The sequence below is a fragment of the Callorhinus ursinus genome, unplaced genomic scaffold (assembly GCF_003265705.2).
Source record: "Callorhinus ursinus isolate GAN/ISIS: 27379988/994484 unplaced genomic scaffold, GSC_fseal_2.0 scaffold16, whole genome shotgun sequence".
Taxonomy (NCBI): Eukaryota; Metazoa; Chordata; class Mammalia; order Carnivora; family Otariidae; genus Callorhinus; species Callorhinus ursinus.
In genome coordinates, this window is record NW_027397078.1 from 34,657,283 (window position 1) to 34,676,964 (window position 19,682).

The 19,682-nt window shown below is 46.7% G+C and overlaps 1 protein-coding gene across 1 annotated transcript in view; it reads right to left on the reverse strand.

Moving 5' to 3' along the window:
- Positions 1 to 686: 686 nt before the first annotated feature.
- Positions 687 to 19,682, reverse strand: part of PRPS2 (phosphoribosyl pyrophosphate synthetase 2) — a 38,096-nt gene continuing 19,100 nt past the window's right edge. Inside the window, exons 3-7 of the mRNA XM_025857595.2 lie at positions 12,559 to 12,657; positions 11,790 to 11,914; positions 6,169 to 6,342; positions 5,087 to 5,246; positions 687 to 3,404 (exon numbers count right to left, since the gene is read on the reverse strand). Coding sequence (XP_025713380.1) covers positions 3,312 to 3,404; positions 5,087 to 5,246; positions 6,169 to 6,342; positions 11,790 to 11,914; positions 12,559 to 12,657 — 651 coding nt within the window. The 3' untranslated portion in view covers positions 687 to 3,311. The remainder of the gene's footprint in view (positions 3,405 to 5,086; positions 5,247 to 6,168; positions 6,343 to 11,789; positions 11,915 to 12,558; positions 12,658 to 19,682) is intronic.

Genomic DNA, 19,682 nt, shown 5'->3' on the forward strand with positions numbered 1-19,682 from the left:
AGAGGGGTGACAGCATTATTAGGTGTAATTGTGAAGTTGAAGTTTTTGGATTCCAGCTCTCCTTAATTTTCTTCCTCCCTTCTAGTACATTCCATCATGTTATGTCTTAAGCTGTGATCTTCTCTGGCAGGCTGTTTTAGTTCTTTGTATTTTACTCAAACTTTTGAGACAAAATGCTACCCCTCTCAGCACTAGCCACACTTGAAAGCCGAGCTTTAGCGGGAGAACGTAATTATAAATTTACTTTGTCCCACAAGAGTAACTTAAAGCATCACTGAAGAGGTAGTTGCTTTATGAGAGCAGGAAACTCTTCTTGGTGCTTCTGAAATCAAAGCAGATGAAAAGCCTCAATGGGACCTCCACTGAAGTTCGGTCTGCTCCAATATATGGACATTGAACATTTACTACTTTAATGTGTTAAGTGCACTGTGCCATTTGCAATTTTATAGGCAACATCTAGAATTATCAACTTGGATATCTCACGTGGCACAACTGTCAGACTTTGGGACAAGGAGACTGCTGGTCAGTCCCGAAGGAAATACCTTCACAAAGGAGAAGAGCTGACTTCAATTAACTTCTGCCTTCTCTGTAATTCTATATGCCGGGCTAGAATCATGAAGTAGCAAACATGTTCAGGAACCCCATCAAAACACATGGACTCCTTCAAAACGCAGCACTCCGCAATATAATAGAAAGAAGTAGCATGATTTTATTGAAATGTTTTAGTACAGTGTTGGACGATCTTAAAATCCTATATTCTAAACCAATACAAGCACTGCAAATGATACATTCCCGAATCTAGTGGGCACCTAAACAAAGGCAGGTTCTAATAGGAGTTATCTGCAAGTTGCTGAATTCACTTTCAGTTGGAGGATGAGCAGCTTTGGTGTATGTGTATTTCTGTGGCTCTCCTTTTCAGCTAGATACACGTCGAGTCCAGCCCCCGTTCAGCAGAGCTGGACAGAAATGAGACATTTGGTGGTTTCGCTTAATGTTTGCACACAAGCAGCACAGGCTATGGAAGTTCTGGGATCGGGCCACTCCTGAGGCCACCTTCATCTTTCTTCAACTGAAACCATCACACAGTTGAGGTCTACACTGCCACTGTGTATGGCCAAGTCTAGTCAAATTAGTCAACATAACAGAACACTTGAAAACAAAAAGTGAGGCTAAAAGAGAGAATCAGCTGTTAATAATGATAATGCAAATTTTTATCTAAGGATTATTTTTGAAACTAGCTCTCTTAGACTCAACCTTAAGAGGAAATGATACATTTAAATCAACTTTTTCAGTCATGTCAAGCTGTCTACGCTTGTATGCCGAGGCTGTCTAACCTGTGTGTGTTTGTAACTATGATAATGCAAATTTTTAGCTGAAGATTACTTTGAAACTAGCTCTCTTAGTCTCAATCTTAAGAGGAAATGATTACGTTAAATCAAATGATTACATTTAAATCAACTTTTTTCAGTCCAGGCCCGGTGTCTACGCTTGTAAGCCGAGGCTGTCTACCTGTGCATGTTTGTAACTACATTTTCATTGGTCTATGCACTGAAATCCCAAGAAATAGATATCCCTCACTTATCAAAACTAAAAATTACATACATCTAAGTAGGCTCTTTACATCATCTCAAGTCAACTCTTCCTAGATAGAGTCAATCCACATTGCACAGCTGACTCTACCAGGCTAAAATACCATTGTCTTTCTCAAAAACCATTTTAAGGAACAGGAAAATGCTAGTCTCTGCAATGACCCACACGATACTTTTTAACTTCAGCCTCTGCCGTAGTGAAGTTTGAAACCTTAAAGATTGTGGTTCAAGTTTGTTAACGACTTAAAAGATTTGGTTTTGCCACCTGCAAAATTTAGATCAGACAATTTCCCAAGTTTTAAGATTCAGCAGAAGGGAGGGGCTGTTACTATCCCCAGGCTCTGGCTATGCAGGCAAATTCTCCTCAGGGCTGAAGAATTCATTCGGTTATGCACCCATGTGCATACAGCAAAACTCACAGGGACTCGATGCTTGCCTTTTGCCACAGGCCGGGAGGCACCTCACCGAGGAGGATGCTGTCGAGGGCCATGTGTGGATAAAGCAAGCTTTGCCTCCACGATCGCTCTTGGGCCACCATTTGAACATTATCTTCACAAAACAATGAAGGCTTACTTATTTGTACTTTCTCTGTAGCCTTGCTTACCCACATTTTTCATGGAACGGCTTTAGTTAAAATCATCAGTAGTCTAATAGGCTTGCTACTTCTGATTACAAAAGGCAAAAGAATATTAAAACAAAGGAGGTAATATTTAAATATGCATTTGGTGGTACTCACAAAAATTCACCTTTTTATTATGTCAAAAACAATGAACAGACTAGTAAATCTGAGGGGACTCAGGGGAGTCTTTGTTTTGGTGGAAACCCACAACGTGAAATTATTGGAAAAAAGGCAAAGTAAAAGCTAGCACTAACAAGAGGCCATAAAACAAGATGGCGGGCCAGGAGGCGCCCAGGAGGGCCAGAGCACAGCGTGAGTGGCCCCAGTGATCCTGCAGGGTCTATCTTGACACTTCTTCAATCAGATCTATTGCTGAACATAATTTTGGAATTTCAGAACATGACATTTCAGGTAAGTGATATAGTTATGTGTTTTCCAGAAGTGACAATAAAAAAAAAAAATACTGATTGCCTCGGATAGGTCTCATGTTTATCAGAAAGTAAATGTGTCAGTGGCCATCTTAGGCTGCATAAAATTTGGTCAAATTAAGCCCAAAACCCACAATGGTTTATTTGAATCCTGGTTGCTAAAAAGAAAAAAGTAAAATAAAACCAGACTCAGGGTATTATAAATTTTCTAAGGTTCACTCGGAAGTAAAAGGCTAATTCTGTATACAGGGTTTTACCCAAATGTCCATAGGCATTATCATTATTTACACAAAAGGCTTTAATCTGAAGTCACCTTTGGCAACCTTGAAACATATCATCTATGAACTTCTGCAGAATTCCATACTTGAAAGTTGTGGCCTCAAAGTACTGGCAAAACAAAGAAAAGGGTCACCTGTCAGAACAAGTCAGGATGACGAAACCTATCTCATTAACGACAGTTCACTTACAAAGATCAAATAACCACCACCCGCCCCCCCAAAACTGGAAATAAATGGTCTTGAGCTTGAGAAGGGGGAAACAATGCATCTTGGAGGATACAAAGATCGGATGCTTTTGCATTATCCTAGAATCGCTGAGTCCTAGAACTAAGAAGTCAGGTGAGCGCACACAAGCGAGCAGTCAGAGCAGGCTGGCCCCACACTCCCCGTCCGGGGTCTAGAGCGGCACGTGGCTGAACAGGTAGGACACAGATTCGCCGTTGTGTGTTCTTCGGATCGCCTCTGCCAAGATCATCGAGATATCGATAACCTGAAGGCCAAAAGAAAAGGGGAGAGGACAGTGGGACACACCTCAGTCGTATTTAATGAAAAACGTAGAAGCCAGAGAGCCCAGAAACGGTTTCTCCAGCACACAGAGACGTGCGAGCACTAGAACCTCCCACACCCCTTTTCTGTCTTCGAATCACAAACACGCATGGGATCGGGGAAGCGAGACTTTCAGTGCGGATACTCAAAGGCTTTTCAGGGTCCCTATTAGCCAGAAATCTCCTTTTCTTGGGGTGTCTGGTTTAATTTTACTCAATCATGACATGGAAGGTCTCTCTTGCTTTCCAAAAACGCAGTGACTGCGTCACTTAGGGGCACATCTGCGCTCATGTCACTCAGGGGTCAGCAAACTAGCTTTCCTGTGAAGGGCCCAAGAGTTTGTTCCCGGCTTTGCAGGCCAGACTCAACTCCGTCCTTGTAGCCTGAGACCAGCCACAGACAATACGTCAACGAATGAATGTGGCTACGTGCCAACAAAACTTCATGTACAAAACCAGCTGGTGGGCCAGACTGGGCCTGGGGGCTGTAGTCTGCGGACCCTCAACTACTGTGCAAAGCTGTTTGGACCATTTTCAAATGCTCGCCCCCTTGTGCCACCATGAACCTCGTCGCTGTTGGACGGATTAGAAATCATGAAGCGGGTCACCCGGCTCCACCTTCGCGCTCTACTGGTGAGAATGGAGGCTTTTAGCGAGGAAATGCCTTGCCAAGGTTCACTGCGACATACAGCCAAAACGGGGACTCAAATCCCTTTGACACAGTTCAGGGCGGTGGGTATAACGTGATTATCAGCAATCCTCTAGTGGCCTCCCAAGGCAGGCAGAGCAGGAAGGGGCAAAGCTCTAAAGATCCTTACCATGGCCTGTGGGTTTTTTCCCCTCCGTTTTTAAAAAACTGTGGTAAAATATATACAATGCAAAAATCGCCTTCTTAACCACACAATTCAGTGGCATTAACTGCATTCTCAACGCTGTGTGGCCATCGCTGTTGCCCATTTCCAAAACGTTTTCATCATCCCAGCCAGCAACTCTGTCTGCGTTAAGCACCAGCTCCCCATCCCTGCCCCCCAGCCCCTGGCGACCACTCCAGTTTCCGTCTCTCGACTGGACTACTCTGGGCCCCTCAGAGAAGTGGGATCATACAACGTCTGTCCTTCTGCGTCTGGCTGCTTTCGCTTAGCATCATGTTTTCAAGGTCCTCCATGTTGTCGCCTATGTCAGAGTATCCTTCCTTTCCAAGGGTGAGTAATATTCCACTGGCTGGACCACACCTTGGTTGTCTACTCACCTGTGGATGGACATCCGGCCGTTTCCACCTTTTGGCTACTGCAAATAGCAAGGTTTTTTTTACACACCCGTTTTCAAGTCTGGGGGTACACAGCCCGAGGTGGACTTCCTGGGTCATATGGTAATTCTCTTTAGCTTTAGCCCAGCCTGTTTTTAACTACTTTTCTAGTGTGGTTTGATTGGCTTACTGTTTCTAACTCTGACCTCCTCCGGCCCCAGGCTTTCTCAGACCTAGTGTGAGTCACACCCTTCGTTATGAGAAGCCACGCTCTCCCCCAGCTCGCCCTTGGCAACAGTCACACACAGAAGACTCAGGGCTATTTTTCGGGACTGGAGGGAGGTTCCTCGCTACTTGGTTCTGCCTGCCGTGTAGAAGTACCTGAATCTTGGGACAGTGTCTCATTTTGTCCTCTTGCGGAATGGTATTTGTGACAACAACGGCCTCAAAGGCAGCATTATTTATTCTGGAAATAGCTGGCCCCGAGAAGATCCCGTGTGTAAGGATAGCATAAACTTTGGTGGCTCCGGCTGAGAGCAGCCTATACAAGAGAAAACAAAAACAAGAAGCGTACGCCCATATCCTTGAAATATTCTCCCCTTAGTGTGAGTTAGAAAGCAAAAAGTGTGTTCCATAAAGAAAAACTGAAAACCAATTCCACTCACGTTTATTAGCCTAAAGAAGAATCTTTTAAGGTATGTATTGGCAAAACTCTTTGTATTCCATGAAATAGGGATTATCAACCATGGCCTTGGGCCTACTAATTCTTTGCTGAGCAGCATCCCTGGCCTCTCCACTAGCAACACCCTTCCCCTCCCTCACTTGTGACAACTGAAGAGGTCTCCAGATACCGTCGAATGTCTCCCGGGGAGCAAAACAGCCCTTGGTTGAGAACCACGGGGTTAAACTAATAAAGCCAGACTACCATCATTTTGAGCTATATTCAGCGTAGAAGGATTACTGACATAGTTTGTATTTTTTGTTTCATACTGTCTTTGAAACCCAGTGTGCACCGTCTGTCCTCAGCACGCCTCAAATCAGGCCGGCCACAGCCGGGCTGGGGGGCGGCTCCCGCTCCCGACAGCCTGGCTCTCAATCCCTCGGGAGGAGCCAGGGGCTGAGGCGGCTCGAGCGAAGGCCGAACAGAAGGAAGAAAAGCCTCAAGGGAGCCTGCAAGATGGTCTCTTCTCTTCTGTGCTCAGTCTTAGGGGGTGCACCTTCTCTGACCCTTTATTTTAAATACACTGAAAGCTCATCCTTGAAAATGAAAACCAGGCCATAAAGGCCCATGGGGTCTTTTCTAACCAAGAAAAAAGAAATGCGCCTAGACCATCCTTTGGTCTGAAAGGCCTACCACCAAGCAATCAGTGATAATTAGGAAAAACAAGCCCAATTTTTTAGAAGCTGACATTTCTCCTTTCTTAATGAGATGCCCTCACACTTGCCCAAACCATCCCTCATACTTGTCCGCGGCGTGGCAGATGGTACCACACGTGTCAGCCATGTCGTCCACAAGGATAGCCACGCGGTCCTTCACGTCGCCCACCAGAACCATCCGGTCCACTTCGTTTGCTTTCTTCCTCTCTTTGTGAATCAAGGCAAATTCCACATTCAGCCTGTCTGCAATTGATGTGACCCTGCTCGAAGACACAGATAGACATGTAAAATCCCGTCAACATGAAGAAAAGCTCCTGTCGTTATACAGTGGTATTTTAGGAAGGCAGTTAACCAACCACAATCGAGGTAAGGAGGTCATCAGGTCTCACTTGTAAAGCCAGGCCTGGCCTGGGCTGCACAGTAAGCGCGCCATGGGGAGAGACGTGCCGATGTGGCCTTGCATTCGTGGCAGCTGGTGATGAATGCCAGGTGCCTGGACCACTGGATAAAACCACTGAATGAGAAATGGATACACCATCTGTTAAGTGTTTGTGTGGACTTTTTAAAAAAAATCACGGGCACGTGCTGAATCACCATATTGTCCATCTTAAAACTAGTATTACACTGCATGCTAACTACCTGGAATTTAAATAAAAACTTAAAAAAGAAGCATAAGGAAAGAGCCCTATGCTTAACAGCATGAAAATACAGTGTATGTGAAAAATCAATAAGAAAAAAGAAATCACCAACACAATTTAAATCAAGTTAACGTAGAAACTATGACTTGCTCAGTTTGTGGCGCAGCCAGTGGGGACAAAAGTCCCGGCTCACAAATCCACGTAACACAGGGCGTAGGAAAACGGGCTTCACTGCACCGGAGGAGGCCTTGGGACTTGTAAAACGTTGAGTGTCTCTACTCATTCACGGCAAATGCTCAAAAGTCACCTACTCAGAAAGGGCTGGGCTGGCAACAGAAAGAGAAAGTGGCAGGCCAGACATTATCAGTGAGCCCTGGGCATCTGGCTACAACTCTTCTTTTCCAGCACACGAGACTTAATAGGTATATTCCTAGCAAATGATGTTGAGACAATGTATCACACAAAAGTCTCACACAGAAAAAGCTAGAACAAAACATATAGTTTCATTTCCATTTTTTCTAAACATGTGTTTACATTCTTTCCAGGAGAAAAACAATAAAAGTTAAATCTGAATTAGTTTCACCAACTTCCCACACCAGTTTCGTGTTCATACTGACGGTGTCAAGAGTGTCGGGTGAGCTTCCTTCTAAGGGTTACTTTTCCTTGAGCGGGCAACCCAACTGAGCTTCAAAGACTACCCAAGAGTGACCTCTGGTGGCAGTATTTTTACCTGCAACAATCAAGCTTCAAAGCTTTTATAAAGGCAGTAGGTTCCAATTGGTCAGATACCTATTTTCTTTGATGAGATGACTTTTTTTTTTTTTTTTTTTGCATGGAACAAAGATGCCATTGATGTCAACTGCATGTATCACTGTGGTACCTGTGTGGCGGTTGTGTCGGTTGGGGAACAGCTTACTCCAGAATAGGAAGAAGATAATGATGTGCAGCAGAAACTTTGGGGAAAAGGAAAGGAGGTGGCCATAAAATCGAAAATAGACGGTCCTAAAAATCTTGACTTTGCTGGTAGAGGGAGCAGGGGTGGTTGAGTGGGACAGCCTTGAAGGGGATCTGAAAAAAATAGCATCTCAGCGCTGGTCAGGTGATTGTGCATTTCTAAAATCAAGGGTTGGGGCACCTGGGTGGCTCACTTGGTTAAGCATCTGACTCTTGGTTTCGGCTCAGGTCATGATCTCAGGGTCCTGGCTCAGCGGGGAGTCTGCTTGGAATTCTCTTCTGTCTTCCTCTGCCCCTCCCCTCCCTCTCCCCCGCCCCCACAAAATAAATAAAACTTAAAAAAAAAAAAAAAGCAAGGGTTGGCAAGTAGATGGGGGAATTTGGTATGTAAGATGGTGTTTCAAATCAAAAGAGAAAAGATGGATTATTTAATAAATAGTTCTGGAACAACTAGATAGCCGGGGGGAGAAAGGGCTGGATTCTTCTTCGCTCTATTCCAAAACAACTATCAGATGGAAGAAAAATTGGAACATTAAAAAGGAAAAAGGCAATTTGTCTTGAAATATATGAAATCATGGGAGAAGAAAAAGTGAGAGATGGGTGAATCCTTCCTAAGCCCAGAAGCCGGAACATGAAGAGATAAATGACGACAGAAGAAATGTTCTAGAAGTCCTGCAGAGCATAAAAATACACAATGAGAAGAAATGGAAAAACTTGGGCAAGTACCTGTACTACACCCACAGGAAACAAAGGTGCAACCTCCTGCCTGCAAAGAACTCCTTACGATCTGGGGCGCCTGGGGGGCTCAGTCGATAAAACAGCTGCCTTTGGCTTGGGTCATGATCCCAGGGGTCCTGGGATCGAGCCCCGCGTCGGGCTCCCTGCTGGGCAGGCATCTGCGTCTCCCTCTCCCTGCCGCTCCCCCTGCTTATACTCTGTCAAATAAATAAATCTTAAAACAACAACAACAACAACAACAACACAAAAAACTCCTAATGATCCAAAGGAGAAGGCCTCCAGCCAATATGACAACAGGCAAAGGCATGACCAGGGCCTCATGGAAATGCCACAGGCCGGAGAGGGTGCCGGACCTTGTCCACAGCAACTGGAATTACCAGGAAAAGATACCGTACCGTCACTACGTGGTTTATAAAGTAAGAAAAGTGTCTGCTCAACTGCTGTGGCCACAGGCCTGGGCAGAAAGTCACCGGCATTCATACTTGGGACGGTCAACTGGTCTATCTTTTCCAAACACCCAATTTTGTCCCTGTCCATGCAAACCAAAATGGCTCTCGCCCTAGAGGACTTGGCAACTGCCCTTCTAGGAATAGATCCTGTTTGCAAATGCACACAAGATGCAGTCACAGTCCAGTGCTGCGGGACCGTGCTTAAGAGTACGCGCCACAGTATGTCCCAAGTGAGGAATGGGGGAACTCGTGACAGGCATCAGGATGTATGCAGACAATGGAATTAGCACTCAGCTGTAAAGAGCAATAAAGCAGATCTACTGCACAGCTGCGGAATCACTGCTAAGATGGAATGAGGACACGTTTTTTTAAAAATCACAGTGAAGAGGTGTGTGCAGCAGATTACTGTGTGTGTGAACTAAAAAGGGAGACATGTCTGAATAATGTTAATTCTGATGCTGGGAAGAACGGAGGTCTCTAAAGAGGGAAATGGGGGACATGACCCAATTTGAAGTTCTGCGAACAGGATGTGTATTTTTAGACTATATCGAAACAACAGGGTTGGGGGGGAAAAAAAAAGGCCACACGAGCTTGTGGAATCTATGATTCTTTTGGCTTATTAGCTGCCAAAGTAATTTTTCCTGGTTAAAAACAAAGGACCGTATACTGCATGACCCATCCACTCGAACTGCCCAGAGAGACGGGAAAGAGCTTAGTGGCGGCCAGGGGCTGGGGAGCTGGGGAGCACTTGGCTAGCGGACACAGGTTTGTTTTGGGGTGATGAAAATGTTCGGCAACTAGATAGTGAATACTATCTAATAGCTGCAACCCACTGAGCTGTGCAGTGTAAACAGGTGGGCTGGATGTGAATCATCATCTCTCACTAAAACTGTAACTCCGAACAAGTTACATCTTATACTCACCTACCTCTGGCCTGCTTGTTCGCCTCGGAGCTTCCACCGGGCCAGTGGATTCACCGTATCTGAATGCAGATTCCACTGTGTGACTTACTGAAGTTTCCAAGTAAACGACAAGGATTTCCAGCGGACAGACAACACTCCATGTGCTTTGACCTGGAGGCCCTGGGTGAGGGCTTTGCCACTGCCCGGCTGGTGTCTTTGCAACCTAATTTTCTGCTTCTGTCTTTGATGTATTTGTGTCTCTTTCCTGTCAACGGCCACTTCCTGCCGCTGTCAGAGGCCCGGCCTCACCTGTTCATCGCCCTCCCCTGTGCAGGGGGCAAACCCATCAAGACAGCAGCTTAGCGCTCGTTGGGGCCCTTCTAGGAATCAGGACCTCTGCTTCCCTGCGTGGGTTTAACGACCGCTTTCTGGGCGACTCCTGAGCTTTTCAGTTCGATTCTAAGCCCCTTAGCCAGGCTACAGGCGGACGAGGGACCCAAATGAGGCAGCTGCATTTTAAAGAAGTCCTGGAGCCCAACGGTCACTGGACACCCTCATGGCATAGTTACCAGCTTCCCTGCTTTTGCACTGGACTGACAGACAAGAGGTCTCTTGTCCCTCTCCCTTCCTGATGGAGACCCCTACACTTGGGCACTAAAGCTCCATGCCACCCTGTCTTCCCTTCCCAGATGGCCGCTGCCCAGGTCTATAAGGTCACGCCGAGTCCGCAAGCCTCAGGCCCGTTATCGAATCAGTCTTCTATCACCCTCGCCCTGCATTCTACTCTCTGTAGTGATTGCTCCTTAATTCCCCAAGTCTGCGAAGCCCTTTAGATTCGCGGCTTGGTACCATTTTCTTAGGCTAGTCAGTGTGCCCGCAACCTGATGCTTTCAGTACCATGTCAGTTTCTGTCCAACTCGGGAATTTTACAGTGCAGTAATCGTTCCGTCACCCCACGGTGCGGGCCGCCTGCCGCCGTGTTCTCTGCAGACGCTGGCTCTGGGTGGGCTGTGCCCTCTCGGTGTTCTAACTGGGATCATCAGGCATGAGGCTGTCTTCAGTGGGGAGTGCTTACTCAGCAGCTGGGCTTGTGGAATTCTCCCACTGCAGTAGCTTTTTAGCTTGGGACCAATTTTTGTAGGGATGCCTGCACCATAGGGGGACGCAGAGTTCACCGCACATCTGCACAGGGCACAGGCTCTTGGTCTGATTTCTCATGAGTGGCTACTTTGTCCCCCCATCCAAACGGCTGGGTAAAGACTGGCTTTCCCCCTGTGCTGCTGGAGAGAGGTCTAACTTTCATCTCCCTTCTCTCTGGAGACCTCTATGTGGGCAGTTAATACCCAAGCCACCAGCCTCTTCCTGGATCTGATACCCAACCCTGAGGCCACTGAAGCAGGGTTTTCAGCTCTTCTTTAGCTCTCGGCCCTGGATATTTCCCATTTTCTTGGTGCCCTACGGACAGAGATTTCTTTTTGAAAACTCTGTTCTATTTTGGCTTCCACTGTCAGGAGTTTGTAGTAGGAAGGACTAGCTTAGTCAATGGTGTTGTTAATTAAAAGCCTTATTTTCCAATTAGGCTCATTGCTTTTAAAATCAGAAAAAAGTTAACTGAAAAGACACCTCGAGGGACGCCTGGGTGGCTCAGTTAGTTAAATGTCTGCCTTCAGCTCAGGTCGTGATTCCAAGGTCCTGGGATCGGAGTCCTGCATCGGGCTCCCTGCTCAGCTGGGAGCCTGCTTCTCCCTCCCCTCTGCCTGCCGCTCCCCCTGCCTGTGTGCTCTCTCTCTCTGACAAATAAAAATCTTAAAAAAAACACACACACACACAAAAAAACCCCAAAACCACCACCTCGAGTAAAACATATTCGCTGAAAACAAATACGTGCCCGTGTTTCTTGCAGGTGAAGACGCAGTGCCCTTACTTGTCCATTTACAAAATAAGAGCGTTAAGTAATTTAAAACATGCTTCCTTATCTAACACATAAAAAAAAGAACAAAAGAAAACCACGGTGCATTTTGGCTACCTTTTGGCTCCCCCGGCGTCAGGTGAAACAATGATACAGTTCCTCCACTCGGCAATGTTCTCCCGAATCCATTGCAGGACTGCGGGCTCCGCGTACAAATTATCCACCGGGATGTCAAAGAATCCCTAAGGGGAGAAGTCCTATTCAAAAGAAGCCTTTTCAACAGACTCCCTTTTCTTAATTTTAACAGAATTAAATCAAAAGATAGGTAGGTTCCAGGGGCCTATGTCAGTGCAATCCATTATCTTTGGAGACATATTCGATTCTCTTAGGATTGCCTATATTCTAAGGAATAGGAGAATGGCTTTGCAGGGGAGTGGGGGAAAAGAGGTCTGTTGTGTCTTAAGCACCTTATTGTAAGCCAAATGCTTCTTCGCATTCGTTGTATCACAGAGCAGGCACAGTATGGGCCTGTCTTATAGATGAAGGAACTAAGTTACGAAGGAGGTTAAAAAAACATACATTACAACCCTGCCATTCTAATTACTTTTGAGAAATTGAGATGGAATTATAAAGTTTACTGCCAAGAAGCCATTCCCCCTCCTCTGAAACCGTTTGGACGCAAGCTGGTGGCAGACAGCGGTAACAACTATTAAACCATATTCCCAAGTCCAGTAAAGACGAAAACCCAAGAGAGCAATCACATACAAACTCAAACGCGAGTTCATGTTACCCACTTCGAAAACAATTTAACTTAACAGAGTTAGGATGTAACCACTTGCATTAAGCCCCCGATCACAACCAAGGGCAAGAAAGAAAATGCTGGAACCTGGATCTGAGAGGCATGCAGGTCCATGGTGATGATGTGATCCGCCCCGGCGACCGAGAGCATATTGGCTACAAGTTTCGCGGAAATCGGAGCACGACTCTAAAAAATAAAGACACAGATTTTACTTCAGGAAAAGGGAAGAGATACCGTAACAAAATCAACATTAAGTCATTTAATACTTTAAATTATTGAATTACTAACAAGAAAATTACCTCCCAACAAGATATTCATTCCATTTTATTCGCCCAATATTGACTATTTACATATAACTGTTGCAAGACAACGTGCTTGACACTGGATAGAGAGAACAAATCTCAAAGAAGCAAACAAACACATAGACGTGTAACATCACAATGTGTATCATTTAAATAGTGACAAGTGGGAAGAACAAGGGGTACCAGCAAGAGGACGGCATGAAGCTTAAAGAGACTGGGACTCAGAGGCCCCTCTGAGGAAACAGCTTTTACGGCGTGGCCAGCAGAGGGGAGGAGCCAGTGTTCCGGAAAGAGCAGCACGGGGCAGATCACCGAGGCCAAGAGGTCACACCCAGGGACAGAAAGAAGTCCAGCGTGGCCGAGAGAGTGCACGTAAGGGAGGCAGAGGCAAAGCCAACTCCTCAAGAAGAGCTGATGTATCGCAGCTGAAAGCCCATGCCGTCACAAATGACACAAAAGCCACACTGAAGAAAGAACACCAAATCAAGAATTTGGTGTTTCAAGAAGGGATGCAAGGTGATTTATTGACACTGTATCCTCTCTAAAATTACCTAACTTCTCCACAGCTTTAGCTTTTGTATCATAAATCCTGGACAGTAAGTGTCTACATTAAAAAAAAAAAATTTAAGAGACTACACAGACACAGATTAAACCTAGGAAAGGTCAGCATTTTACTGTCAACAGTAATATTCTCATACACCAACCCAAAAATATACATGTAAGCTTAAAAGATTTCATTGAGAATCACACAATGTTGTCAGTTACATCTCAAAAGTGAAACAAAATTTCATTCACAATAATAATAAACGATCCCTATAAAATACACAAGAATATATTCATGTAAAACATACACGGGAAGGAATTACATCATAATGTTCACAGATCATTTCTAGTTTCTCTTAACACACCATGCTTAAAAAAAAAAAACCAAAACAAAACAAATCAAAAGAGGCCGCGCCTGGGTGGCTCAGTCATTAAGCGTCTGCCTTCGGCTCAGGTCATGATCCCAGGGTCCTGGGATGGAGCCCCGCATCGGGCTCCCTGCTCGGCGGGAAGCCTGCTTCTCCCTCTCCCACTCCCCCTGCTTGTGTTCCCTCTCTCGCTGTGTCTCTCTGTCAAATAAATAAGTTATTTAAAAAAAAAAAAGAAACCTATTACTTTATAGTAATATACGTGAACATTAGCTATAGGAACCCTCACTACAATGGCATGTGGAGCTTCAGGATGGGGTGCTTTCAAGCCTCCCAACTCCTAGTCAATTGCAGACCCAACAGGAAGAGGCGGACTCGACCGTGCACAGGGATACTACTCTACTAGTCCGGCGGGAGGAAGAGATGCTTTCATGGGCCCCAGGGAACAGCTCAGCCAGTGAGAAGTCCCACACACTTTGGACTCCCAGGTTCCTCTGAGGGACTTGCAGTTCACAACAGCCCTCCCAACTTCCCCCTTCTCTCCTTCAAAAGCCTACCTCTCCTTTGTCCTCCAGACCTGCCCCGCCTTGTTTGTTTGCAATTCTTTCATTCCCAAATAAACGCACCTGTTGCTGGTAAAGTAACTGGCAAGAGTGTATTCTCCAGGTTTGCATCACTTGGTGATCAGAGGGGTGATCCAAGAGAGGACCCCGAATGCCTCCGGGGCTGGTGAGCAAACAGGTGCCGTACCCCCGGAGCTGCTGGGGCTCACTGCTTTATCGACGAGCCTGGGGTTTTAAGGTTAAGTTTTTTCCTGGATTTTGAGCTTCAGGCCTTGTGTCCAAGCTTTCCGGGCTTTACTCGGGATCTATGTAAGCCCTCGGTTTGGGGGTTGTTTTTGTTTCCACCTCTGAGTACTCATTTGGCCTTCTGGCCCATTCAGACTGTTCCTGACGGACCTGGGCTAAGCTTCCGGTTTGATTCCTGTCAGGACCGTTCCTAATGAAACTGCAGCTGGGGCGCAAGGGTGCAGGAGTACCTGGCTTTGAGGGTCCCCCACACACCAGGTTTGGCCACCGGCTGCTGACAAAAATCCAAAGGCAGAGAAAGGAGTGGGGTGCAACAGGAAAGGAACTTATTTCAGTGAGACCAACACCCGGAAGACAGGAACCAGTGTCTCCAAGACGGTCTCCCAAGTGCCAGAAAGACCTCTAGGTTTATATGAGGAAAATGTGGGACAAGGGTATGTGGGGACGTGCAGGTGGGCAGTGAAGGTCAGGTCGAGCACTCATTTGCCCTGGGGTCAACTGCGGGGCACTCGCCTGCTTGGGCCAGCCATTGCTTGAGGGGGTGATTTTGGTTCCTCTCAGGGGATGCTGTGCCCTCAGGGTCTTTGGCCGAAGTTAAGAGTGAAGCTGGAAAGGGAAACTTCATTAGAAAGTACAGACTCAGGCCGGAATGGAGGCAATGGAAGTCCTGTTGCAGAACTAGGCTGGCCTTCCGTCTGACGTCTTTTCGAAAATCAGCCTGTTCCAACTGGAACCGTGCCAATCTGACTGTGAAGGCCTTCGGTCCTATTCCCCTTTGGGGCTGGGCTGCTCCTCCAGGAACTGTGCTGGCCTTTCCTCTGATCCCTTCTGGAACCAGGCCGTTCCTGAAAAAGCTCTAAGAAATGGGATCCCGGTCCTCCAAATGCTCCGAGGGCACGTTGCTGCCCGCCTCCCCCCGCCCCCGCAATGGGACTCCAGCCGGCTTTATGTTTAGAATCTATGGTCCCCTCCACGTGCACATTTATAAATAAATGGACTGACTTAACCAGAAGTAATTTAGAACTTCAATGGCCATTATGGGGAACTTTCAATCTCTCCGAACTTCATTTTCTCAAAGCCGAATTGGACAACAACCACGGTTCTAAAACTGAATGCGATTTCCATTTTAAGCGCTATTTTGAAGCTTCCAAACATGATCAGGAATCCAAAACTGCCTCTTTCCAAGGTACACTTTACAAACTAAGTGAGGCCAACAATTAAAAAAAAGGGGGGGCTTCTGAAGCCTCTTCTCCACGCTGCCCCCCAGACCCGAGGCAGCTACCTCGCGCTCAGGCCCCGCCCCTGCGGCGCCATCTTTCTCTCAGCCCCTGCGCTCTCCTCCTAATCCTTCGGCCCAACCTCCCTTTCCTCAGAAGCTCCCTCCGCTCTCTCCTCTCCTGAACCAGTTAAAAACTGCCCCTTTAATGTTAAGTCTTCTGAGGATCTAAACAGACCCCCAGGTTTCTTCTGTTACCTGAACTAAGGCTGAACTTCCGGCCATCGTTAAAGAGTTTCCTAAAATGACTGGGACCCCCATAGGTTTGCTGAAGAATTTAACATAATTATTCCAACTTACCACCCTGGTTTCTCAGATTTTTTTTTTTTTTAAGATTTTATTTATTTATTTGACAGAGAGAGGAGACACGGCGAGAGAGGGAACACAAGCAGGGGGAGCGGGAGAGGGAGAAGCGGGCTTCCCGCCGAGCAGGGAGCCCGATGCGGGGCTCGATCCCAGGACCCTGGGACCATGACCTGAGCCGAAGGCAGACGCTTAACGACTGAGCCACCCAGGCGTCCCTGGTTTCTCAGATTTTTATCAATTAGTGCACATGCTTGTTGGTGAGGGCCAGGCCAAACATTGGATGAAGCTAGCCCAATGGGAAAATCCCGAGCAGGACCCCTATCTTTTGGCAAGATGCTAGAAAACTTGCTGGAAATCTCCACTGAACAATTATAATGGCTTATCCTAAGTCTGTTGACTGGAACAAAAATCTGGCTTACACACAAAAGCTTGCTGAATCTGTTCACGGTTATTACAATTGACTCCAAACTGTCTTTAAAGAAAATTCTGGTCTTCCTTTAGATGCTGAATCCATCGGGGTTAACATTTAATTTTGTGCTTATTAATGACTGCTCCAGGATCTTTCCCTTTTAGGTAAAAGGACCAGGATGGAATGAGAAATTAAGTCCACTTCAGATCTGACTAACCTGGCAAACCAGCTTGCTCACACCCTAGGTGAGTCACCTAGAGGAAAGATCGCTAAAATTTTCGATGTTCAGCTCCAGCAAATGAAGGCCCCGAAACAAAACTGGAAGAGTGCTTTCTGCTATTATTTCAAGGAACCCGGACATTTGGAGAAGACTATTACAAATGGAAGCGCTTCAGGCACCTTTGGCCCTCTCGCCAACCTTTCCAATGTTCTAATTCCCAATGACAGGTGTAGAGAGCAAGATGGAGTCCCTCATGTCAAGCAGGAGCCTGTGTCAAGCAGTGACGCAAGCAGTTCAGGGCGCTGCAGCTACAAGGTATCGCCAAGACCAGCATCAGCTGACACCCCAGAATCCGTAACACGCAGAAGCAGAGGAGGTCTGCTTTGATAGTCACCCCCTAGGAGTTATCATAGTCTCCTGGGTCCTCAAGATGGGTGTCCTGGGGTCCCCAATGGTGCTTTGTCCTTTAAACTTAAAATTATTCATTGATTTGTCCTTCCTTAGTACTCTATTAGCTAGCTCTTTGCCGGTCCTGGTCTGTGAGATGGTTTTCATCAGTAAGATGGGAACCTCCACAGCAGGCACCCGGGACCCTAAGGGTTTTACATTTTTAGGATCCTTCAGATCCATGATTATACCTCCCAGGGTCCTGGCTGTGAGCTTTCTGACTTCCAGCTCTGTGGGGCAGTAGGGGTCTTTTACCCAAAGTATGGTGTTAGGCCTCTTGGCTCTTTTCACCTTCCTTTTTAGGCATTTACCGTAGGGCCCGCATCTTTCTTCCTTTTTTGTAACCTAGCAGCTGCCATATACAATTTCTTAACTATGCAGAGGTCTACTTCCCACTTGGGAGATTTGTACAGATTTTTCCACAATTTTTGTTCACATCTTTCTGCCAAGTTATAGATTACTTTGGCCAGGAGTGGCATGTATCTTTGCAATGTCTCCAAGTGCTTTAACTCTTCTTAGTCCTCCAAGCGCCTGTTTTTGTTTTTGTTTTTTTAAGATTTATTTATTTGACAGAGAGACAGAGAGAGAGAGAGGGAACACAAGCAGGGGGAGTGGGAGAGGGAGAGGCAGGCTTCCACAACCCTGGGATCACGACCTGAGCCAAAGGCAGACACCCAACGACTGAGCCACCCAGGCGCCCCTCCAAGTGCCTTTCTGAGGCCATCTCCCTTGGTCTCGGCTCTGGCTAGTTCCACCTCGTGCCCGGCCTGCAGAGGGGTGCGCCCCGGACGGGCTCCCGCTGTCGACTGCTCCCTGCACAGCGCCGGTCTTGGCTTCACCTGCCTTGCTGCTACCTTCGGGTCTCACCGTCAGTGAGACGCCTGGAAAAGTCTATATTCACATAAATGTATTCCCCAATTTATTATTTTTCGTTCTGTTATGGTCAAGTCAAGCAAGCGTCTGGGGGTCTTTTCTGATTCTTCTAAATTTTCTACCACACGGCGGGTCAATGACATGACATCCTGCCCGCCATGCCAAGTGTCATGAGCACACTGTGAAGGCGCACACACGAGGTGTTGCCTTCCGCAGTGTCAGCCCTATTCAGTCCCAAAGCAAGATTAACGTAATTACGGAACAGGTCCAGGGTTCCCAGCTCAGTGACATTTCACCACGCGGTTAACTTAGCTTCTTACCTTTCACACAGAGCAGGACAGAAGACAAACCACACAACAAAGAAGATAACACAGGGGGCAGGAAGTGGAGGAACCAAACACATAATCAGTCTACGGGCGCGTAGTTGAGGTAAGATGTCAGGCCAGGCCAGGTCAGCTCTCGGCACTCATTTCTGATATTCAAGTAGTGGAGGATCTCAGTGCTGTTCAGAGATCCATCGGGTTCAGAGATCCATCGGGCACAGCTTTCGGCAGGAGGTGCCTTTTTTAAGTGGTCAGACATATAGGGGTCATGTCTGAGACATCTGTCTGCTGCAAAAATACTCCCCTTTTTAAAGGGATCGAATCAGTCCTGGGCCCCTGCAAGACTTCTCTGCTTCTGCTTGTGAGTTCTGGGGTGTCATCGGTTGGTGCTGGTCTCGGCGGTATCTGGGAGCTGCAGTATGCTTATCTGCCTGTACCACTGCTTGACACGGGCCCCTGCCTGACATGAGTGGCTCCATCTTACTCTCTACAACGGGGCTACCAGGAACTACAGGGGCTCTTCCCAATTCTCCCTCTAATCAGCTTGCAGAAACTACTACCCAGATTGGGAATAAATCTGTGTCGGTCCTCACTGATGCCACGGCTATAAAGCAGGCCCCCACTTCGGAGTACTAAAACAGTTCATATAGAGATGACAAGGCTCAGAGCCTCATTATCCCTGTAACACCCCAATTTTACCTGTGAGAGAACCCAGCAGCTGAGAATGGAGGTGTGTCCGGCACCTCCGAGCAATGAATACCACTGGTATCCCTTGGCACCCTGTCGTTCCCAACCCACGTGGCTTTACTGACATCCATTCCCACCGAAAGCAAATTCTTTACTGTAACAGACGTATGCGGTGTATTTTTTAGTATTCCAGTTGATAAGGACAGCCAGTATCTTTATCACTTGGGAAGAATGGCAATATACCTGGACAGTAATGCCCCAGGGTTACACAGAGTCCTTCTTAACTTTTTACAAACCTTAAAAGCTGATTGAGAGGACACAGAGTTTTCTGCAGGCTCTACTTTGTCACAATACACAGACAATCTGCTTCTGTCCCCCCTTTCAAGCTTCTTCACAGGAAGACGGCATCCACCTGTTAAAACTTGCGGCCTTAAAGGGACATCAAAGTCTTCAAAGAAATACTGCACTTTAAACTCGGGTTTGGTTTTTAGGGTACGTGATCTCAGAAACACAGACTAGATTTGGATCTGGGTAGACTCCGAGGCATCCTGAATTTCCCAGAACCTAAAACTAAGAGTCAGTTATGAGGCTTTCTTGGACTGGCTGGTTCTTGTCGAAACTGGGATTCCAAACTTCTCTCACACGGCT